Source organism: Talaromyces proteolyticus, assembly GCF_021365285.1.
Source record: "Talaromyces proteolyticus strain PMI_201 chromosome Unknown BGW36scaffold_13, whole genome shotgun sequence".
Taxonomy (NCBI): Eukaryota; Fungi; Ascomycota; class Eurotiomycetes; order Eurotiales; family Trichocomaceae; genus Talaromyces; species Talaromyces proteolyticus.
The window spans coordinates 830,250-852,684 of record NW_025764289.1 but is presented as its reverse complement, the minus strand read 5'-3'; the positions used below and the strand labels follow the sequence as shown (position 1 = coordinate 852,684).

The window sequence follows — 22,435 nt, the reverse complement described above, 5'->3', positions numbered from 1 at the left end:
TCGCCGCAACTGTTCAATTGCGCTAGCAAACCTTTATTGTCGGGTCCAGACTTAACACCAGACTACTTCATGCATCAGATGTCGAAGAGATGATATAAAAGTCTGAACGAAACGTCGCAAGGATTATCACTCCCCTGATTATGCAGTGGGGTGAGAATGAAATGCTACTTATTAGCATTGTTATGTTGCTGCTGTATTTGTAGCCTTCAATTTAGAAAAATCTACAGTGCTTTAAATTGGGCAAATTGAAGCCTTTTATATCTGGTGGTGTATATGGGTGGTATAGTCATCTAGTCATCGCTGAGAGCTCGCGGATGCCCGGCACCCTCCAGGATGCCGAACGTGCGGGCGTCGCCTGCCGATGACGGGCCCCCCAGAGCTGTCACCTCCCCCCCCCCCCGGGGGGGCTGCCCTGGGTCTCCCTTCTCCCCATCAATCGGCCTCCTGCCGGAGTCATCAGTGTTAACAAGGAAAAGACGATTGTATTCACAAATCTCATAAGCTTGTCTTCTGGCCAACCATCGTGTTGATACTTCTCCGTCTCCTTAAATTAGATAACATAATATGCAGACATTCGCAAACGTTCGCCCAGGCGCGGCAAATGTGAGTTCTCCCGCAGTGGTTTTCGTCAGTCATTTCGAAATAAGGAACTACATAATCTATTAGGTTCATAGAAATAAAGTTCTTGAATTCTGAAAATCCAATAGATTTTTGTAAATGGGTGTGTCGTGTGTGAATACTGTCAAGACGCCTAAGCATGCCAAGGGGCAATTGGCCCCACAGTAAGCTGACATTGCAGGTCTCGCAGTAAGCAGGCCTTTTGTTTGGGTATTAAGTTTACATTGTGTTGTGGCTCATATAAGCTTACTTCGCACTTCAAGCTATGATTACTTGGCTCTTGTGAGGGTAAGAAAAAATTATCAGTTTGTAATCAATTATCATACATCACTACCTTTATGAAACCATTCATAAAATAATGCTGGTCATTGTCGCTGGTAAGCTAGTATGTTTCCCTTACGAATTCCATGATAGTGCAAAACTATATATATCTGCCTCATAAAAGCGAGCATATAAAGTCCAATAACAGAAAACTGCCTTCTATCCAATCTCTCGTTTTCCACGCAACTAAAACCCGACTGATTAATACTATTCTACAGTCAAATATTCGATTTTAACCATGGCTCCAACTATTGTTCTCATCACCGGTACGACCCGTGGTATTGGAAAAGGCTTGCTGGAGCTATATCTCAAGAGGCCGAACCATATCATCATTGTGGGAAATCGTGACCCTAGTGACCCGAAATCTACCATTCTACACGACCTCCCCAAGGCCGAAGGGACCACTTTAGACATCGTGAAAATTGACTCGACCTCGCCCACAGACGCCGCGACAGCTGCGGATGCGCTCGCTGCCAAATTTGGTCATATTGACATTCTCATCGCCAATTCAGGAATCGCCAACCTTTTCCCCAAATTTGTAGAGGTAACAATCGAAGATATTAAGCCTCACATTGAGGTCAATTACTTCGGTTTCATCCGTCTTTATCAAGCCTTTCGACTCCTGCTCAAAAAGGCAAAAGATCCTAGATGGGTGACCATTGGGTCAAGTGCAGCATTTCTAACGGTAAATATGAAATACGAAACTGTTACCTTGCCCAAGAAGAAGTCTGCTAACTTATACGACAGTGGGTCTCAGCAAAGGATATTTGTTTAGAGGTGTTTATTGATGGGTTTGAAGTAACACGCTAACTTTCTTTCTTTTCTTTTTTCGTAGCAACTTTGGCTCTCACCCAAATGCTGCATATGGTCCTACAAAAGCCGTTCAGCACTGGTATACCAAAGCAATATCCTTCGAAGATCCTTGGCTGAACGCTTTTCCTGTCGACCCTGGGTGAGTCTTGTATCGTGATTTCTGCGTTTCGTATGTGTCTAATATAAATCAGTTGGGTACAAACAGACCTTGGAGGGCCACAGGCCCCTCTCACAGTAGCGTTCAGCACTGCTAAATTGCTCAATGTTATCGACACCTCCACTCGCGAGACACACAGTGGAAAGATGTGGAGTTATGATGGTAGTGAGGTGCCTTGGTGAATGAAGCTGGGAGAAGTACTGGTAGGTATTCTAGTACATACAAAGATATAAAGAGAGCATGTAATTTATATGAGCGACCGATTATGCGGAATGAAATTATTTCAGTTTCTCTTCAATCTCATGGTTATGGCTTTTTACTCCGATCCAAAAGTCCTATCACATTGCCAGCGTAAGGGCATTTGTGAGCCTTGGCATTAATATCCGCACCCATTTGAAGAAGCAGTACCATGCCTGGCTCAAAACCTCTCTCAATGGCCATGTGTAGTGGAGTCCATCCTGTTTTATCATATGTGTCTATAACAAGACTCGGTTCGTGTTCTAAGCGGTGGTTCAGCAGCAGTACTAATATCCTAACATTCCGGCGCAAGACTGCCCAGTGTATTGCTGAACGATCGTCGCATTCGAAAATCCCTATTCGGGCACCTTGCTCCAAAAGTAGACGTACTATCGATTCATGATCTTCGATCACTGCGTGTATGAGTGGGGTGCGACCATCGCTATCTTGCTCATTGACATCCATGTCGCTACGGAGTATAAGCACTCGTAGAATTTGCTCGTGGCCTCTCTGGGCGGCGATGTGGAGGCTGCCAACCCAGCCTGTTTTTTTTGATGTGGTGATTAGTCGTGAAAAATCATTATTGTGAGACGGTGCCAAGCTGTGGGCTGGCATTGACGATGGCATATCCGATTCTGAGGCCCTTCGATGAGGTCGTGTGCCGTAGATCTGACTGTCATGAAGCTGGAATGGCTCATTATTTGCTGTACTACTCTGAGGTGTGTTCCATGACATCAAGTCCCACGAAGTCATCTTTTGGGGGGTCGAATGCTCTAACGGTTGTTGCAAGGCAGGTGGATTAAGTGATGGAAGAAAGATATTGTTGTTTGTTTGGTACATAAGCTGGTCAATCGTGTCGAGCTCGATGTGTGTGTTCTCCAGTTCCGGCTCATCGGTCAAGTGCTCGGCCGAAAGAGGCATGACGGCTGAAACAGCGACAACTTCATCATTCCCGGCCGCTGAATCCATTGGCGATGATTGGAAAGATCCGTTTCTACCCAGAGTTGCATCTACCTGGACACTCCCTTCCGCTAGCCGTTTCTTTTCTGCGAGGCCCTCTGATTAGCAGTGCGATCAACACGCTATCAGTGATTTACGACAGAGCTTACCACGGAATTTGCGCTGTGCCAGTCTATTTTGAAGGCGGCGTCGTTCCACCAGATTAAGTTGAGCATTCTCGTTGGCCCCCATTAATTTTCTTAAAAAGTTGGTTGGGGTAGTGAGCATCGGCGGTGGCATATCACTGTCGTCTAAGTTGTCGGTGGGTGTCAGAGATTCGATTAGAAACAAGAGACGCCGGACGCTAAGGAATAAACATTGAAGTACGACCGAGAGACCGGACTAAGCCAAGGCTATGGCGCTAAGTACAAGAAAAGGAATATATTAATACTTTATAACGCCCCTAGGACACGGCAACCCTAGGGCCTCACATCTAGAGTTATTAATATTTTGGAGCACACAAAAAGGGGGGGGGGGGGGGGGGGGGTAAGGTAAGGTTATCATTCAAGGCCGATTAGAAAGCGCTCAGTGGCTGTCGTCCCGGAGTAGATATGATTGGCGTTTTGCAATTATTTAATCACCTGACCTGCCTCATCTCCGTCTACACATCACCCTACACCCTCTATTGGAGTTATCTCGATATTCCTAGTATCCACGCCCAGATTTTCCATATCCCGCTAACATAGATTTGCTTGCCATAATCTCAGATATGTTGACGTCTTTTCTATAGTCCTTACCATTGCTCAGACGAAGATGGACGCCGCTTAAGTTCTCGAATCCAAACTTCGTCTAGATACCTGCAAGCCAGGAAATTAAAGAGGAGACCATCCCAGATTATTATGCGACCCGGTACTACCCTACTCAGATAGGTGAAACCTTTAAGAACCGATATCAAGTCGTGCGAAAGCTAGGATTTGGAGCTAGCTCAACTGTGTGGCTTGTACGGGAAATGGAGTTAGACGCCCATGGAATCCATGTTTATAATTACCTTGCCTCTGCTCGTAACTAAGTGCAAGAGCGGCTGCTGTCGTTATGTTGCTCTCAAGATCTTCATCAAGTCTGCATCATTGGGGTAGCAACTGGTTGACGAACTCAACATATAGAAACGCATGGGAGAAGTCTCACAAAAGCATTCAGGTCATAAATATGTCAGGCCATTGCTCGACTCATTTGATATGGATGGACCTGAAGATAAACACCGGTGCCTCATGTATCCTCCGTTTTGGGAGAGTTTGTTGGCTATTTTATTCCGCAATCTAATTCTGCGACTGCATATACCCGTTTTCGTTGTTGTGCTTCACCGTCTATTTTTAGTGCTTGACTATCTACATACAGGATGCAAGATTATACATACCAGTATGTACTCCTGTTCAACCTTCTGCTTCTGTTACTTATTTGGCAATGCCACCCAGACATTAAGACGGACAATATTATGTTTGGCATCGCTGATGATTCGGTTTTTAGTGATTTTGAAGAGAATGAACTTCAGAATACGTGTCCTAGGAAGGAGTTAGACAGAAGGACAATTTATATTTCCCGTAAACTAGGAATGTCTAAGAAATTGGGTGCCCCCGCCCTATGCGACTTTGGCTCGGCCGTACTCGGTGACGAAAAACATTTCAAAACTTCAACCTGATATCTATCGAGCGTCGGAGGAAATTTTTGGAAGTTCCGTGGACATATAGCGTTGATATATGGAATGTGAGATACATGGTAATATAATAGCCGATACTAGTGTAAGAGCTCTTAAAATTCTCGTTGCAGATTTGGAACATTTTCGAAGGGGGGTTCTTGTTCAAAGGTCAGGACCCAGAATTTCAGACTTACTGGAGTCGAGCACGCCTCGCCGAAATGATACGTCTTCTCGGTCCGCAGCCGCCCGATCTTCTTGCACGAGGGAATCTAACCCGAAAATTCTTTTCGGTAGAAGGTAAGTCAACTGCTATCTTATTGTCTAGATAGGGAGGGTATTCACTCATCATGTCTGACTTTCTAGGTAACTTCTACGTTAGAATTCCAGTACAAGAGTACACTCCGCTCGAAGAGAGGAGAACTACTTTTGAGGGACAAGAAACAGAACAGTTTCGCCGGCTCGTACGAAAAATGCTGCAATAGGAGCCTAGAGAACGAAGCTCTGCTAAGGAATCATAAATAGACAAGTCGTTGCCAACAGAGCTACATAAATAGTCTAGAGACTTGTTGGTCTGCTTTTCTCGTTCAATGAAACTCTACGGTACCAACAAGTGATAATCGCCAGATGCCCAAACTGCCCTCACTGGTCGCTTGTGCTCTCTCTGCGATGATTGAGACTAGACTATCAAGCTTGAAAGGCTCCATGTTGAAAGCGTTGACTACAACGCTATGCAGACTGCAAGCCTAGGCATTGCGAAAATTGTAAATAACATCCATGACCTGAGCCAGTAGTATTGTGGTAGCAATTACAAATATACGAAGTAGACTTTTCGCATCGGGGGAAATACCGAGATATGTACATGCTGTTTTACCTGAGATTGACGGCTGTATTCGGTTTAATGATGGCGATATTGATTTGGTATTACCCTTGGATGCTGAGGCGAAGGAAAGATTATTAGAAAAGGATTATTTTCAAAATAGAGTCTTCGATAGATAGTAACTATACCCAATGGCGGTGCGATATACCGCTAGAAACAACATTATTCCCTCAAAATGTAAGCTGAACATGCTATCAGCGGAACTTCGAGAGTTTTATGGCATATTTAATGTTTAGGCTTTATCGTTCTCAAATTGAAAGCTGGGGAATTTTTTCCGCCATCTCTTTACTCCATTTGTCCGCTTTGTATTTCATCGGAATCAGCACTAGACAACTAAGCCAGCAGATGAAGGCAGTTAATGTCAACAACCACCCTGTGCCGATAGCATTACTCAGCGGATCAGCAATCACAAGTGCTACACATGCCAATGAGTTTCGAAAGAGGTTGTTAACCGCTACCCCTGTACTGGATCGTTTTGGCACGAACTCGGTAAGCATCGTAGTCATGACATTGGATATCAGCATCATTCCAAACCCGTAGAAGAATGTTGCTAGGCACTATAAGTTGTATTTTTTTAGTTACTGTCCAAGACTTCGATACTGAGCAAACTACTTACCAACACAAACCAAAAGACATGCTTGTCCGCTGTCCATCCAAACCAGAGCATTGCAGCAGGATATAGCAGGGCTGAAATCAACACATTTTCCATGATGCGGTCATCTGGGCGGAATTTAATGTTTCCATTTTCATCATACCGCCCGGCTTTGCTGGCTTCTCGTTTCATGATATGGTCTGTCCATCTACCACCAAATATTGCGCCGAGAATACTGCCTAAAGCGCTAGGGATATAGGTTAAGCCCACAATCAAAGGTGAAAAGCCGTATGGTGGAGAAGAAAAAACCTTCTGAACCGTAATATTCACAATATAGTACCCAGCGAATGTGATACTAGTGTAGAACACGGTAATCAGAATAGGCATGAAGCGTAACAGACAAGCCACTTTAACCGGGGAAATAGCCACATTTCCTGCACTTAAAAGCCGTGACTTCCAAGCGGCTTTTCCATTTTCTGGTTCGGTGTTTTCTTTTTCCTTCTGTTGTTTTTGTATATAAGACGTTTCTGGGAGCAGGAAGATGACAAGGATGAAGACCAGGAACCCGTAGATGACCATAACCCATTGGGTGCTACGCCAGCTCCATTTGATAGCCACCGCACCCCCAATTACTGGGGCAATCAGTGGTCCGAGGATTGGCCCAAGGTAGAATATACCCATAGCCTTCCCTCTTTCACGGACCTCCCATATATCAGCTATGGTTCCGGCACCGACAGCTTGAACAGAGGCACAGGCTCCGCCAGCCAATAGACGCATTGCGATAAACATGCCGATATTGACGCTTACTGCAGCCAAGACATTGAAAACAGCTAGTAATAGAAAGGATATCAAGTATATAGCTCTGCGACCGTATTGTTCTGAAAAGTACGACCACCATAGCGGCGTGAATGCAACTGCGAGCGAGTAGAAGGCAACGGATAAATTGACGATAGCGGCGGTTGTGTTGAGATCCTGGGCAATGTCTTTGAGGACAGCTATTAGAGAGATTAGCTATAAAAGGCCCTCACATGAAATGTATTTTAAGCGAGTAGATCCTTACGCATAAGTATCGTACTGCCCAAAGGGGCCGCTATTCCTGCTAAGGAAACAATTAAAGTAACACCAAATTTCAGTCTGCGGTCCACCTCTTTGGAATTAGCCGGTGCTGATACAAGGACAAGGTATGGTAGCAAGCCCCTTCTTCTGGTAAGCGTTTCTTTGGGCTGCACGGCAGTTTGCACTTGGTCTAAATTTGTCGAGTCATTAAGTGCAGGCTCTTCCGTAGGATGATTTTCTTTGGTCTCTGCGGTAGAAGACTGATTATTTATCTCATTCTTTTCGATTTCAGTCATTTTGCCAACTCTATAAGCTTCAAGATGGTAACGAATTGGACGACAAAGGGTTGTTTGCATGAATACACACGTACAAGGGATGATTGGCTTTTTAAAGACGTTATAGCAGTATTATATAATGTCGACTAGTGAGGACTGATAGGAATAATTCCACTATCATATTATTGCTTCATTATTGCCAAAGGATCACGAAAAGGTTTCGGGATCATTCAATACAACGTAGAAGAATACTGTAAGTAATAGTACGGTACAGTATGTTGTATCTTTGAAGGATGATAGTTCATTGGCATACAAGGTAAGCTTGTACCCACAACTTTTCATTCGGGAACGAGCAGCTGTGTATTATTACAACGGGCCGCGCGGGCCGCTCTGTCTTCCTCTAGATGAGAAACTGAGATGTAAATCGAAAGTTATTTTACTTACAATAGTATTACGTCTCCAGAACAGAGAACGCAAATAATAAAACCTAGTCTGCAGGTGCTAGTGTGACAAGTGATTTATTCAAAAGGATCCGAAATAACCTGTCTTAAGTTGCTTGGTTTTGTAATAGACATTCTCGCAAGTGTCTCCACATGTGGGAAAGCAGGCACTTAACAGAATACGGAAACTAATTGAATTCTGTAGGACGATGAGAAGATAGAAAAGAATCCTATAGGACGTTCAGAGTACCAGTGATTGGGACTATACAAACATTCTCTTTCTTTCAGGTCAATCTGTTTAGTAGATGATCCGCCAAAGGGTCAAGCTGGAAGGTGCTAGTTGTTTTGAAATGTGAATGAATTCAGCTCTAATGCAGACTCCAGTGATATTAAATTTTACTGGCTGAAAATGACCGTGATGTTAGAATAACTATCTATTTCCGTTTGGTAAACACGAGCGGGCACTCATCCTAAATATAGAATTAGCATGTCGACTTTTCATAATACTCTTCAAAGTGTGAGTCCGTGACAACATTAGAATGAAAACATACCATGGGGAAGAGCGTGGCAAAGACTCTAATCTCCTCCGAATGCTCAGTTGCGTGATGGACCCAATCAACTTCCAATGAAGCCTTTCCAATCATGGCTGCCATTGTAAGTGGCACATATCTTCGTGCAAGACAATCATGCGGTCCAGTGCCAAACACAAGCCAGTTTTTAGTCTTAGAATTAGCATCGCCGGTAATCCATCTTTCCGGATCGAAGACTTCTGGGTTTGGGTATGCCTCGGGATCATGAAGCGCCGGGTAACAGGACGGCACAATCATGGCGCCCTTTGGTACGGTGTAGTCGGGGGTGACCGGAAACGCCTGGGTAGCAAGATAGGGCACGAAGATTACAGGTGGACGATACCGAAGGAGCTCTTTCACCACAGCATTGGTATAGGTGAGCGATTCGTACATCGCTAGATCAAGTGGCTTCTTTCGGTCACCGCCACGCACAGCAAGATTCTCCTCTCGAAGGCGATCAAGAACGTCGGGCCTCTGAGCAAGGACTTGGAATAACCAGGTGGTAGAGCTACTGGATGCATCTTGAGATGCGAAAAGAAAGGAGAACATTGTCTGCCCGATTTCCTCATTCGTGAATTCGCGAATTAGGTTTGTGGGTTTTTCAACTCCCACCTCACCTGCAGCAATTCTCTCGTTGTAATCCTTCGACTCCATCATGTGTAAGACCCACTGATCAACTATGCATGTTGGCTTTGCGCCAGTGGCCATATTTTCCTTGCAGGCAGCAGCACACTTGGCGAATTCCGCTTGAACTGCATCAGCTATGCGTTTGCCTCTCCAGCACTTTGTGAATGGAATATAAGTCGAAAAGGGAACATTAACGAGCTCAAGGGCGGCGGTAACAAGATAGAAATCATCGGCGATTCTCTTGACGGCATCTTGGGATATATAACCACCAAAAAAGGTACGGCATGATAATGCACAGTTGATTTCCCTGAAAAGACCCATGAATTCAATGGGCCTTCCCCCATTGGCCTCGCTGGCGACCACAAATTTGTCAAAATAATCTGCGTATACCTTTTCTTGAACAGGTAGATATATGCTTAATGCCTGGTTTGTGAAGAGACCGGTCAATCCCCTGCGGAATTCAGTATGGGCCTTCCCTGTGAGGAAAACCCAAGCTTTAGGGCCCATGATCTCGGTTGCAATGGGGACCAAGCAAGGTTTCGCGTACGCTGGTGACTTGAAGACTCTGTGGGCAATGTCACGATCTGAAGCGAGGACGACGAACCTTGAAAACAGATACATTAGCCTTGTCGACCATCTAGGCCATCTAGCAGGTATGTGAAAAGGATCTCTTGTGCAATGGATGTATGGATATACTTGTGAAATACAGATATGCAGCTCAGGGGACCACTCGCCCATTGAGACACATATGCATCGAACTTTGGATATATCGCTTGTATGAATGGGCCCATGAACGGAATCTTGAACGTGGGTCCTGCGATTGAGCCCTTCCGTTTAATATAGAGAACTGGGGACATATCAGCACTACATAGCACCCCAAGCAAGTCGACCACGTACGTTGATCATAAGCAATCAATATACACAGAGTAGTGGCAGCTAGCTGCCAGCCATTCCAGCGAGACAGATAGTGCAACAGAAGAGCGTCTACCTGACCAGAAATGCCGTCCTTCGCAAAATACGTTGCATTGTTGACGAGGGGTGTAAAGATACTTTGATTGATCGTAGCCATGGTGTATCCTAAATTTTCATCTGAGAGAAAACAATAATCTCGTAGCTCTTGAAGCATTTTCAGAAGCAACCCCTTTATAGAATAATAATTGACTTGCCATATCCCGCTGCTGGCTAGCATTAGTAATGACCCAACGATACACAATTGGCCTGAGTTGTGCCGCTAACAGTGCTGTTGGATAGATGAGCCAGTCGAAATATCCAATAATAGTATATTTCATATAGTTCCGAGCGCAGGAGACGACACGGACGCCCATCATCGCATTGCATGAGAGAAATACTATGTCTTGGCAGTAACGTAAAGATGTACCAACCTATTTAGAGCTAGACTCCGATCGTGGAAGGTATCGGGAACTATGCCGCAATGAGCAGCCCTTTTTTTCTCGCCGGAGTCTAGCCCGCTTTAATCCTAGACTCCGAGACTGTCACTCTCAAAACCAAATATTGGGGGATTGTCGCGAGAGGAAACGTGCGTCTCGCGTTATTTCATTTACAAATTTGATAGGAGACATCGGACCTTACTGCATTCAATCCGTCAAGAGTTTGAATATCTCCTCCCATTTCCGTCGGACAAGTTCTTCCTGCTGGGTTCTAGTCCAGAATACTGTCTCTAGACGTACGAGGACCTCTTCCCATGTGTGTAAGCCGAGAGCCATGGCAACTGTGCATGTCTGAGCTATAAACCACTTTCGATAAGGTGTGCCAGTGGTAGCGACCAGACCAACAGAGAGAACCCATATTCCTGCTGAACTGTTCATGTAGTCTGTTCCTACTAGGGCTTCAATATGACGTTTGAGTTTCAGTATCATGTCATTTGCCAGATTGTCATGGGAATAGTAGGTAGTTCCATGTATAGACAACATATAAAGCGCTATTGCATACCTCATGCATTCGGAAACGGCCGATTGCTCAGGAATCTCTGAGGATAATGGAGACAGCAGTAGCAGCTTATGCAGTACAAAACACGCGAGATCATGTAGATCAGTGCTAGTCATGTGTGAAACTCGCTCATGGCGAAATATTGTCCGGAGACGGACTAGTGCGTTGCTTATAGTAGGATCGATTTTAAGATCATGGAGTGACAGATGTTGGAGATCGGAGCCTGTCAATGCTAACCGCCACTGTGGTGTAGGAGCAATTCCGTTTCCAAGGCCAGAATCGTCTTGGATTTGGAATTGAGGAGCCTCTGTAACTAGCATTGATACCCTTTATGAAGCTTGTTAGCGATACGTGTTAGCTTTATCCTATGAAAGTCTCACCAAGAAATCATCCTCGCCGTTAACGGACTTGTTCGTTTAAGCTCACTGATTCCGCCCCTAACATTTACCATCTGCTTGACAGCATTAATGTGAGCTCTACTAGTTTCGACATTCCCTTTTCCATGCTATCCATATATGATGTTAGCAATAGTGACGGAAGGCCGTACGCCGAACAACGCTCTCACCTCGATAGCAGCTAAGGTAACAACTGAATCCATGGTCTCATCTTCGAATGCCAGTGACGAGTCTTCGAGTTTTTGTCTCAAAAGGGACACTGAATCAATCATCAGAAGTTCCGATATTGGAAACCCTTTCTGTGCCCGCAATTCTTCGTCAAGAGATGCCGTTTGCAAAGACACATGAAATAATGCCGGATCCGCGAGTGCAAGCGGCCACCACTGGACAACAAACGGGTTTGATTCTATATTAAGATCCAAGGGATAATACCGAAAGGCGATATTGGACAAGACTAGGTTAGTTAGACATGTATTGGTGGTATATCGACTTATGAAGGGGGGGAATTACAATATTGAATAAGCCTTTGGACATGGAGCCGCGGAAGCCTGGTCGGAGGATACGAATCGAAAGGATCGAAAGACGCATCCGCCACACCGGACAGTCGTACTGACTTTTCAACAGAGTCAGGTGTGCTCCTCTTGCCATTCGAAGTTACTTCATTTTCGCTATTGATGTCTTGCTTATTGAGTTCTGAGGTCTTAGAAAATGGGGCTCTTCTATTCCGGGATGAAAACAGAGGTTCATTCGCATAAAAGCAGGCAGAATCTTTCTTGAAGCATCGAGAGCACCGAGGTAGTTGGAGATCACAGCTCTGTTTCGACTTTGCGCAGGCATCACAGGACCTACGAAGCGTCGCGCGCATCCTTGAAAGGGAGGAGGGGGACAGTTCACCTTACATAAATATTTATCTTTCAATGAATATGAGCCGAATATATGAGTGTTGGCGACACTAAGTGGGGGCTTACCAAAGGTGGATGCGCGGTGGCCATTTGTAATTTAGTCATTCTTTCGGAATCAAAGTTTATTCAATTCCCCCATCTCTTGCAGATGTATAATGAGATAGATCGCCATAACTACGTCTCTGAAGGATTGGTCACATTAAATGACGATATAAATTGTGCTTTTCTTTCAAAACTACATTGAAAGTTATGTTAGTAATAGTCTGAATTTCATCAGTAAAGACGGTACGGGTATTGTGGAGGCCTTATAAAATTGAGGGCGAATTATCACTTTTTAGATAAGCAACTTTAGATAATTAAGGATAGATAGTTTGGGATAATTCCATCAGGCTTGCGACTCGGATTACTTCATAACTATCCAATCAGAGGTGACCTCGCACTAACATGAGGGGTTGAACATCTTCACTGCAGGCTCTCACTGGAAATCTTTGATCATTGACATCGATATTCATATTGAGATATACATAGTTCCGTTTTCATTCACATTTCAATAGATAACTAGGCGCGGATTACCCCCACAATTCGAACAACTGTCGGAAAGACCTTCGCCTTAGACCATCCATTTCGCCCACTGCAGAACCCTATCATAGGGACGTAGCTGAAGAACCCTCTCCACTTGTGCAGAATCATTTGATTATAAAGACCCGATGTCTTTGTTGTCATGTCAGAACAGCGATGACCGTCTCAACGTCATGAATTCGAAGTCGTGATCATCTGTGCGCTGCCGCTAGAGTACAATGCTGTCTCTCTTCTTTGTGATCGGTTCTGATGTGAGAATAGAGACCAGTATGGGCACGCCACCAGTGACACAAACTTGTACACGACCAGACAGATTGGGAAGCACAATGTCGTCCTGACCCTTTTGGCCTACATTGGCAAAGCCAATGCCGCACGGCGACTGCGAGTATTAGATCCAGCTTTTCCCCGGGTTGAAATTTGCTTTTTTCGCAGGAGTCTGCGGCGGAACACCGAAATACCCGGAAATTGGCGATGAGATCCTACTTGGAGGCGTCGTGATCAGCAAGACGGCGGTCGGATATGATTTTGGAAGACAGAATCCTGGCAGCTTCGTGTGCAAAGATACCCTCGATGATAATTTAGGTCGTCCGAACCGCGATATATGCTCCCTGCTTGCGGTTTACGGACAGAACTTGGAAGGTAACGACTTCAGGAGCTAACCGCGCAATATATGCGAGACCTACAGGATTTGGCAAGACGAAAGAAATGACGAGGCGATTAGTCTATCGATATCCCGGGACGACTGAGGATAGGTTGTTTTAACAGTCCTATCTACATAAACATCATGGTTTGTCGCCATATGTATGCGAGGATTGCAATCGGTTCCCCCACAGTATTTTTAAGATGGCACATGGTGCACTTTGCACAAATATTCCATGCAAGGAGCAGCATTTGCTACCCAGGGACAGCTGGACATGACGCGGCAGCTGGAGCAAGATGGCAAAAAAGAGGTACAAAAAAAGACACAATTATACGTCTTGGACGGATCGCATCCGGTGACATAGTGATGAAGTCTGAGGAACATCGAGAAACACTTGTACAAAATGAGAAAGTCATTTCATTTCAGATGGAGAGTGCAGGGATTTGGGATGAAGTTCCGTCCATTGTTGTTTAGGGGGTATCTGACTATGCTGATAGTCACAAAAACAACCAATGGCAAGACTTCGCAGTTTTAATGTCAGCATCGACAATAAAGGCCTTGCTTGAGAGATACATCGGCACTAAAAGGCGTAGATAAATGTTGAAAATTTTGAGTAGCTAGAACGATTGAGAATTTTGCTATAATGGTATCAAAATGGGCCAATTTTTAGATTTGATAGCCCTGTAAATAGCTTAGAGAGTTTTATTTAATCATCTGCCTGTATTCATATAGCCAGTCATCACATATACATACAATTATGTGAGTTCGATACCTCTATTCATTATGTAGACTGCGGATCTCTCCATCTCCGAAAAGCCCTAGCATATTATGAGAAACCTTATGTCGGTATAGGAACAATGCCCGGTCTGATAGCGCGAGGACCAAGTTAGCATCTATCGGATATTTCCAAGAGCCATTCTATTATTTTAACGACATACCTACCTAAACATAGGGTCTACTGTCCAAGATAGATGTAGCTTGCACCACTGAACTCCGCGCAGTCGACTTGAATACCATTTCCACTGGCTTCAACATCAACAGTAGTGCAGCCTGAATCGCAGCTACTAGTTGGGCAGCCGCCTAATTTCGCAGGCGCCACTTCATTTGTGCCAATTAGCTCTCCACTAAAGGCGACATCTAGGTCGTCGCTCGAGTACGGATTTGAGAAGCATAAGTTCCCGCCACCAGCATCATATGTGAATGATGTCTGCGATTCGGATTCGGTTTGTTGTGGACAGTCTCCCGAGTCTTTGAAGAACATCAGGCCGGAGTACTGGGCGTTGGTTAAGGCAGCGGCCAGGAGCACAAGGAATGCGGTCTTCATGTTGAATTGTTGTATATGTGGTAAGTTAGAATTCGAAACGGGATAAGGAATAAGTTTAAATTTTTGATTGTCAGTGATGTTGTTGATATGTCTCTCTGAAGTTATTCAAGAGACAAAACCATGGTATAAATCAGGATCGATGAAGAAATGGACCGTGAGAGGGGTTCGGGTTAATTCATAGTCAGAGAGGCTCGTATAGATGCAGGTGAGACAGCTATTTCGAAGCACTGTTATGGATTTATGGAGTAATGTCATTGTGTTCGTCCATTCATGCGACTTCTCTTTCTTCCAGAATAAAGCAAGACCCATATCGCACAAGATAATTGACGTCAGATCCATGTTGATCTATCCACAATCGAATAAAAGCTTGGTACTAATTAACTCTGCTTACCTGTCTTGATATATTTGGACATTCCTCTAGTTCTGATTTAACCCATAAAATGGCCCCATAAGAAGATCAGGGGCAGCAAAATGGAGAGCCTCCAAACCTCCTATATATGGGTCGGCTACGTCATGATCAGTCGATGTAACTGAAAGTTAAAACAGATAGATAAAGAGTGAGATACTCATGCCCCGAAGCCAAGTTCATATGCCGATCATAATAATATCGCGCATTACGCAGTAGAGTCGCGACGTTCGATCTTACTGTCTGTCACCTTCCGCATCACAGGACCCGCCACATGGCGAAAACATGCTGGTTTCGACTTTCAAACCACCGATGACCAAGAGGTCAAGACAAATTCGCCCCTATCAATATGAATAGGAGGTTAAAGTGGAGACTGACTCAGACGGCTACGCGGCACGGCGCCAAGCTGCAATGTTTTACTTTCGGAATGCCATTCTTGGCGCAGCACGGCTCAGCGAAATGCGCTATCACCCTTGATTGACCATATTGCATTCGCACGAAATGACATCGCAAGCTTTCAGAAATATCGTTGATGGCCTGAGATTGTTTAGTTTTCAATGTTAGTTTGGTAATCAAAATTTGATAATTAACTATATGAGCCGTTGTTTTCGTTATCGTTCCACCTGTTTTTATATAATTAATTATAAATAGATTCACTTGTGGATATATCAATTGATGTATTCAACTTTGAGAGTGCATTGCACATGTAGTAAAAAACATTGTGTTGCTTAGATGGCCTTTGTTTGATTAGTTTATTTCTGATTTTCTTTTTGCAAAATTATAGTATATATCATACCAAAATGTTTCTATCAATGAACTGAATGATGTAGGTGATAATACAAACACCACTTCCAATCTCACATCCACTTGTTTAACAACCTTCTAGATCCTCAATCGATGGTGGTAATATATAGGGAAGGATGCCAACCTGCTGTCTCGACCAGGTTATTGCCACTTGCCCATCTGGGATCTGCGAAACAGGGGATAGCTCTAAAATTTCCGAAATATCTTCCACGAGATCTTTACCCCGAGAGCCAATATACCATGCCGTAGGATCTCTCCCCATTCGGTCTAGAATAACCCCGAAATACATCATAATTAATAAAGCCATGGGTTCCAATTGCTTGAGAGATTGGAAGAAGCATCTGTCAACTACTGAGACTAGAATCCAGCAATAATTTTTTATCACACCCCTTTTATGCTCGGCAAAGCTGCATTTTATGTGTCCAATGGCAATTTGATACACTTCGGTATCCCCGGCGATCTCGGTATGCCCATCGGCTGTTATAAGTACTCGGATCTGGCGGCTGATAGTAGTAAGTAAGTCGAGGGCTGATGCTGTCTCATCATCTAGAATATCTAGAACCGACATATCTATACTTGACACTATTTCAGACTGGCAGGATGGCAGCGAATTTGGAAAGCGGGCTAGGAACATAGTTTTGGCGCTGAGCATGACATCAAAAGTCTTGCTGAGTCGTGCCAATGGTCTTGGCAGACCCGAAGTGACAAAAGAGAAGATTGCCATACACTCTATGAAAGCGTAGAGTAAGCTAGCACTGTGCTCATTGAGGTCAATGAGCTGAAGTCGAAAGTCGGCAGCTGCTTTGACACTGTACTCAAGTGCCGGCATCAGATATTGTTTTTGTCCGCCAGAGTGAGCAAAATCTGCCGCCGCCAGTGCAAGAAGGCCATTTTTAAGATACTTATTCGCCAATGCCATGTGTGGTAAATATTCCTGGAGATATTCCATATCGTTCGGCACCCCATAAACGCACCACATGGTTCTTGTCAACCATCGATGCATTAATCGTTGCTCAAGGGGGCTAGAGAATTCAGGCGTACTAGAGAATGAGTATTGGGGAATCTTCAATGACGCCGTCTCTGAACCAGATGAGTCTCCGAGAAATTCTGCCGACTTTTTCTCGGACCTGTGATTTAGTGATTTCTTAGGCCTTGTTTTTCCTGTGATAACTGTCTTGGATTGATATACAGTGACAACTTTGAAATTCGAATCGCTTATCAAGGGCAATTGCTGTGTGGTTGCCCCTTCCCCAGAAAATTCATGAAACTTGAATCTCCTTGTACCAGACCCGATACAAGGAACCTGCAGGCGCAAACATCGCGAGCAGCTGGGTTGTTTTTCATCGCACTAATGCAGACAACGGTCACTAGATGTCGCATGGCGGATTTTGATCCGCGCTTTGCATATGGAAGAACTCACTTTCTTCTTTTGTTTTCTGCATGTATTGCAGCCTGTGCTGGTTGGAACGCCTGGCATGGAGTAATTACTACGTGTATGTAAATTGATAGGCTGATGGATGATTAAAAATTGTATTTTTTTTCCTGAGAGATTGAAGGCGGCTGACCTGCTCTGATATCGATATCGGGGATGGCGGGTGAAAAGAGGTCCGAAAGATGACCACAAGATTGCCCCAGACAGATCGATGTAGGATACCGCCAGCAATAGAAGGGGCCCTTGAGCTAAAATTACGCCATACTCAATCTTTATTGGCTGAAATGAATTGGAAGGGACCCTAAGTCTTGGCAGGCTTGTGAGGGTACCTGAAATGGCATGGCGTGTGCTTAAGATAGAAATTATCGGAACGGCTATTGCGGCTATGAGGTCATTTTCTGTGGTAGCCAATTACATGACCTTATTCATATTGAGCCACGAAGATGATTGGACGACGAAGATAAAATGTTTGCCCTATGCCAGAACAAGTATCCAATTTTTTAATGCCAGTCTAGAGGCTATATGGGTCAAAGGCTATTAAGTGCAAGATAGAAATATTTAGCAGTATCGACGAATTACGTTGATATAATATGACACTTCCCTCACCAGCCTCGGTTGCGCGAACTCCTGTGATGCTTTTCAAGGGAGAGCAAGTAATGCGAATGACCCGCCTAGCACAGGACGTGCTGCAAAGTCCTCCCAGTCTCCAGAGACCGCATCGTACCAGTCCGTTAAAGGCACCGCATTGGGTGTAGAGTTTATCCACTTGGCAATTACACTGAAGAGCTTGGACTGCACATCAGAGGAAGCAATGGATGCGACAAATGCTTCCCAATCAACTATAATTATAAGGGCATATTAGCGATTGTTCGTACGTCGACAAGCTTAATAGTTTTAAGGGTTACTTGTTTACTCACCCTTGGTATATGTGTGTCTAGTGTCAAGATAAATACCGTATTCGTTAAACACGGTGGCGTAGAATGTGCTCTGCATATCGTAAATAGACTGCGGGACGAAATTCAATGACAAAGCTTTGTCTGCCCAAAGATTATACAATAGACCTATATTGGATGAACACGTAAGAACATATCTACAAAAGAAGAATACTCCAAAAAAGAATCACCACTCACCGTAGCTGGTTTCATCATCGTAAGCTAGAGTAGTATGCGGTGGGCTAGCAGAAGATTCGATTCCGTGTTCTTGCCAAGCGGAGAGGTATGTTGCGGCGATAGAGCTGTAATTGGCGCCGGTCGATTCATTTCCCGTCAAATTGGCAATCTTACTCATTGCTTGGATACCAATAATGCCTTTCAGCGCGAGGTTTGTTTGGTTGCTAGATATTTGATTAGTTTGTTAGCGTTTGCGCAAGAAACCAATAACTTGTACAGGAATAGAAAGGTAAGCATACGCAAGAGCCCCAGCAAAATCATCCGTTGATATTTGATTTTCGGGATATTCCGAGAACTCGATCAAATACTGAGTCCACTGGTCCAAGATCTTATAGTGTTGTTGGAGATACGCTGTGTCGTTTGCTCGTTGAGCGTAACCCAAGGTCATGATCAACATATTACCGCATTCTTCAACAGGCATATACTCGTCAGCAATATACTCATGCCCAGTAGCGTTAGGATATGTCGATCCTAGGTCATGCATAGAGTAAGCATGGGGATATTGGCCTGACTCCTGGTTGATGAAGAGAGGATCTAAAGTCCATTTGAGCCATGTGACATTCGTGTAAAGCAGTATAGGATGCATTGGAAAGATAACATCCACGGTTTGAATGTTGTCATCAGACGAGATTTCTTTCAAAAAGACGTATGGCTCATCTGGGGTATTACAAAGTTGAAGCCCAGCAAATGCTTGGCGGTAAGCTAGGGTTGTGTATGTCGCGTAATCCTGACCAGAGGCTTGGACTGAATCTGAGTAGACTTTTGCATCGATCGCGTCAGCCATTGAAGATGCCATTCTGTAGTCATTCATAAAAAACTTCGTAGCTGCTGGTGCGTCTTGGAAATAGCTTGTCCACAAGGATGGTACTGATACATTACCACTGGCCCCATCAAATTGGATAGCGTATTCTTGAGCGAGACCGATAGAGAAGAGAGCCTTCTTAGGTTTAGATCCAAGAGAGCTGTACTTATATGCAAAGCCGAAAACTGGCCAGTCGTCATTTATAGCGCGATAGTTTGTGTCGGAGGAATTTAGCAGGACGCCATTGTTTTGAAATTGTCCCCGGACAACAATGTCTTGACCACTCTGGTATGTTAATCCATTACCAGAAAGTGCTGACCAGTACCAGTCACCCCAGTCAGCCTGATGGCCTTGGGTTTGGGAGAACAGTAATTGGGTCTGTCGATACACCGTGTGATAAGCCACGTTTCCGGTGGTGCCAAAGTCCCATTGGGCGATAGAGCTACGATCACCAGAAACCCATTCTATATGTGAATAGAGAGTTGTTAATTAAAAAGCATTCCAACGTCGAGGTGAGATATTCCTGAAGTTTCTCTTACCTGCAGAAATATCGGCATATAACTGAACATCGTGCTTGGATCCATCGATTGACTTGATATCAACATTCAAATAGGAGTAGATAAGAGACTGGCGCAGAGAATCATCTGGAAAAGCGGGAGAAAGAAATGTCACATTCATTTCAACCTTGTCGTTGATATTCAAGGTGAAAATGCTCCTCATGGCTGTATAGGAGAAAGCCGTCTGGTTGACAAGCGTGTTTCCTGGATTTCCAGGAGAACCCAGCCAGGTATATACATCGCCATCAACTCTTACAATCCCGGCCCAGCCAATAATCTGCCCTCTAATATATGCCTCATGTCAGTCTTATTTGAGTAACAGGAAAAATAAGAGGAATATAAGGAGAGTACATACGGCCAAAAGGTGGACCATTCGCCAGCGATATAACCTCCATTTCCAGGTCCACCTATCTCTTGATCACCATTGGCAGCTTGAGGTGCGGCATTCTGCCATACACTCAAATAGGGAGACTTGACAGCTAATGGTATCGCCGGGGGTCTGGCTGGGGTGAAGCTAGAATCTGCTACCACTCCAGTAAGAAATACCCCCAGGGCATATAAAATATACGAGGGCTTCATTAAAACCTAAAGGAAAATATGGGTTTGAACGTAAATGGAGACCGTCCGATTGAGGATGAGCGATAAGGCGGCGGCTTCAACTGTTTTAAAAGTGGCGCCTTCACCAAAATTCGTCTTCTATCAAGTTGTTAAAAATAATCAGACTAGAAATTACTGGCCGACAAAGTTTAGTCGTATGTTCCTTACTGTTTAGGCGGGATAAGTGGTTGCGTTTCTAATTTCTGAATAGTCCAAATAGCAAGATTCCCGAAGAGATAGATGTCAAAAATATATTCCATACGATGGATGTGCCTTCGGGCGATAATCACCCGTCGGCTTACGAATTTGTGTTCCAATTTTCAACTCACAAGGACATAGATAATGTCGACGCATACTACCGTTTACTATTAAAGTGTAGCTCAATAATGAGCCTGGTTAGCGCAGTAAATTGTCATGCTAGTAACCCTCTGCCCAACAGCAATATGACCTATAGTTTGCCATGCGTATTCACTTCCGTTGGTCTGCGTTAGCAACCTGGAAGGCGAATGAACACTGCCGGACTTTGTCCAAATTCATATGGAGCACGGACATGTCATGCAGGGCACCCCGCATTTTATTCCAAACCAGGGAAGCCTTTGTTGTATCCTTCGCCAGTTAATGCGTGACCTCCATCATTCAATCTTGAGTGACGAGTCACGAGTCCCACTTGGAGATGCGGAGAAATGAAATGAAATGGTCACAAGAACTCACCCAAACCCAGGTGTTGGAAGACAATGTGATACCCGAACATCCCGATTGGCTATAATGAACAGTTACTAAACAGTGCCAATATCGCTAGTGGCGGTGTCTGGTGATGATCCCTACTTTTACCTACTGTGGTAATCATAAAAGCTACTTTCCAAATGGACCAAGGCCGGGGGATTGGAGATGAAGACATACGCCCAAAAGATCACTGCTCCTTGCGTTGTCGACACAATATTTTAGAGATCTGATCGTTCAGATACTAGTACGATAATATCATCGAACATTTTTCTAGAAAATTCCCTATCTTGACAGATGGGTATTCTCAAATAAATCTGGCAAAACCCGCAATTTGTACGATCATTGAGCCCAAATCACCTGAGATTTAAGGCTTACCGTCGGTGCGACGTTATGTTTAGCTTATGCAACATGGCTTTTTGTTGCTAGACAATGGCTCGATTGTGTGATTCCTGCTGTGATAAAATGCAATGTAACAGTACTAACAATGCTTAGCACTGCTAAGCTTTAATTACGTTTTTATAACTACTTTTCTTCCCCCCACCTGTTGCGATGTTCGTGGTTCTAAGGCTGACTCAGCACCTAGTTGGGACTCGATTATATGACCAGTGTAAATCCAGTCACCTTTAGGCCTTTAAACAAACGATTTGCCGGGGTACCTTCCTACATTATGACGGTCTAGCGTCTTTCGTTTATTTTCATGCTGTATTACGCAGCCACTGCATATTTAGAATATCATGAATGCCGTCTTGAATAAAGGATTGTAGCCGTGTCTAATGAACGATATATTGGCAATTGAAACTGCTTAGATATGACTTCGTTCCGCTGTGCAACGTCTCAACAAACTTAAATATGATGTAAAAAAGCAATAACTGGGACAAGGCAATATGATGACCTGAATCCTGATTATATTTCTCGCTAGATCCCAGATCATCAAGTTTTAAAAT

General features: G+C 44.2%; 10 protein-coding genes across 10 annotated transcripts; 3 read left to right on the top strand and 7 right to left on the bottom strand.

Moving 5' to 3' along the window:
- Positions 1-949: 949 nt before the first annotated feature.
- On the top strand, positions 950-2,149 carry BGW36DRAFT_389259 (uncharacterized protein). The gene is made up of 4 exons (XM_046217322.1): positions 950-995; positions 1,158-1,623; positions 1,775-1,891; positions 1,944-2,149. The coding sequence occupies exons 1-4, from the start codon at positions 977-979 to the stop codon at positions 2,089-2,091; spliced, it is 750 nt and encodes a 249-aa protein (XP_046066945.1). The 5' UTR covers positions 950-976; the 3' UTR covers positions 2,092-2,149.
- Positions 2,150-2,215: 66 nt separating this feature from the next.
- BGW36DRAFT_432537 (ankyrin repeat-containing domain protein) lies at positions 2,216-3,385 on the bottom strand (the record flags this gene model as incomplete). The annotated part of the gene is made up of 2 exons (XM_046221148.1): positions 2,216-3,192; positions 3,256-3,385. The coding sequence occupies 2 exons, from the start codon at positions 3,383-3,385 to the stop codon at positions 2,216-2,218; spliced, it is 1,107 nt and encodes a 368-aa protein (XP_046066944.1).
- A 311-nt stretch (positions 3,386-3,696) lies between these two features.
- BGW36DRAFT_420206 (kinase-like domain-containing protein) lies at positions 3,697-5,296 on the top strand (the record flags this gene model as incomplete). The annotated part of the gene is made up of 9 exons (XM_046219493.1): positions 3,697-3,744; positions 3,876-3,913; positions 3,950-4,085; positions 4,249-4,501; positions 4,558-4,749; positions 4,815-4,858; positions 4,910-5,075; positions 5,142-5,239; positions 5,261-5,296. The coding sequence occupies 9 exons, from the start codon at positions 3,697-3,699 to the stop codon at positions 5,294-5,296; spliced, it is 1,011 nt and encodes a 336-aa protein (XP_046066943.1).
- Positions 5,297-5,903: 607 nt separating this feature from the next.
- On the bottom strand, positions 5,904-7,599 carry BGW36DRAFT_364311 (MFS transporter; the record flags this gene model as incomplete). Its single annotated transcript, XM_046214544.1, has 3 exons — positions 5,904-6,212; positions 6,272-7,242; positions 7,308-7,599. 3 exons carry the CDS (start codon positions 7,597-7,599, stop codon positions 5,904-5,906), a joined length of 1,572 nt encoding a protein of 523 aa, XP_046066942.1.
- Positions 7,600-8,452: 853 nt separating this feature from the next.
- Positions 8,453-10,283, bottom strand: BGW36DRAFT_306344 (cytochrome P450; the record flags this gene model as incomplete). Its single annotated transcript, XM_046212140.1, has 4 exons — positions 8,453-8,488; positions 8,570-9,818; positions 9,911-10,061; positions 10,112-10,283. 4 exons carry the CDS (start codon positions 10,281-10,283, stop codon positions 8,453-8,455), a joined length of 1,608 nt encoding a protein of 535 aa, XP_046066941.1.
- A 526-nt stretch (positions 10,284-10,809) lies between these two features.
- Positions 10,810-12,421, bottom strand: BGW36DRAFT_432534 (uncharacterized protein; the record flags this gene model as incomplete). The annotated part of the gene is made up of 4 exons (XM_046221147.1): positions 10,810-11,488; positions 11,542-11,666; positions 11,727-12,010; positions 12,067-12,421. 4 exons carry the CDS (start codon positions 12,419-12,421, stop codon positions 10,810-10,812), a joined length of 1,443 nt encoding a protein of 480 aa, XP_046066940.1.
- A 744-nt stretch (positions 12,422-13,165) lies between these two features.
- Positions 13,166-14,274, top strand: BGW36DRAFT_401108 (nucleoside phosphorylase domain-containing protein; the record flags this gene model as incomplete). Its single annotated transcript, XM_046218709.1, has 7 exons — positions 13,166-13,181; positions 13,223-13,273; positions 13,301-13,368; positions 13,436-13,654; positions 13,803-13,890; positions 14,000-14,130; positions 14,152-14,274. 7 exons carry the CDS (start codon positions 13,166-13,168, stop codon positions 14,272-14,274), a joined length of 696 nt encoding a protein of 231 aa, XP_046066939.1.
- A 99-nt stretch (positions 14,275-14,373) lies between these two features.
- On the bottom strand, positions 14,374-15,236 carry BGW36DRAFT_59204 (uncharacterized protein). Its single transcript, XM_046222455.1, has 2 exons — positions 14,620-15,236; positions 14,374-14,543 (listed from the first exon to the last, which is right to left on the bottom strand). The coding sequence occupies exon 1, from the start codon at positions 14,999-15,001 to the stop codon at positions 14,633-14,635; it is 369 nt and encodes a 122-aa protein (XP_046066938.1). The 5' UTR covers positions 15,002-15,236; the 3' UTR covers positions 14,374-14,543; positions 14,620-14,632.
- A 923-nt stretch (positions 15,237-16,159) lies between these two features.
- BGW36DRAFT_389250 (uncharacterized protein) lies at positions 16,160-17,836 on the bottom strand. Its single transcript, XM_046217321.1, has 2 exons — positions 17,632-17,836; positions 16,160-17,559 (listed from the first exon to the last, which is right to left on the bottom strand). Exons 1-2 carry the CDS (start codon positions 17,686-17,688, stop codon positions 16,279-16,281), a joined length of 1,338 nt encoding a protein of 445 aa, XP_046066937.1. The 5' UTR covers positions 17,689-17,836; the 3' UTR covers positions 16,160-16,278.
- A 406-nt stretch (positions 17,837-18,242) lies between these two features.
- On the bottom strand, positions 18,243-20,750 carry BGW36DRAFT_350247 (glutaminase GtaA; the record flags this gene model as incomplete). Its single annotated transcript, XM_046213316.1, has 6 exons — positions 18,243-18,482; positions 18,561-18,704; positions 18,774-18,976; positions 19,052-20,078; positions 20,154-20,455; positions 20,527-20,750. The coding sequence occupies 6 exons, from the start codon at positions 20,748-20,750 to the stop codon at positions 18,283-18,285; spliced, it is 2,100 nt and encodes a 699-aa protein (XP_046066936.1). The 3' UTR covers positions 18,243-18,282.
- Between the last annotated feature and the right edge of the window lie 1,685 nt (positions 20,751-22,435).

What these genes read in the sequence shown, in the direction of transcription:
- BGW36DRAFT_389259 (XM_046217322.1), top strand. An exon ending in TCAAGTGCAGCATTTCTAAC is followed by an intron (nt 1,624 to 1,774) that starts GGTAAATATGAA and finishes CTTTTTTCGTAG; the next exon opens with CAACTTTGGCTCTCACCCAA. An exon ending in GCTTTTCCTGTCGACCCTGG is followed by an intron (nt 1,892 to 1,943) that starts GTGAGTCTTGTA and finishes AATATAAATCAG; the next exon opens with TTGGGTACAAACAGACCTTG.
- BGW36DRAFT_59204 (XM_046222455.1), bottom strand. Translation starts at nt 15,001, where the DNA reads ATGAAGACCGCATTCCTTGTGCTCCTGGCCGCTGCCTTAACCAACGCC.
- BGW36DRAFT_389250 (XM_046217321.1), bottom strand. Translation starts at nt 17,688, where the DNA reads ATGCCAGGCGTTCCAACCAGCACAGGCTGCAATACATGCAGAAAACAA. An exon ending in GCAGAAAACAAAAGAAGAAA is followed by an intron (nt 17,560 to 17,631) that starts GTGAGTTCTTCC and finishes TGTCTGCATTAG; the next exon opens with TGCGATGAAAAACAACCCAG.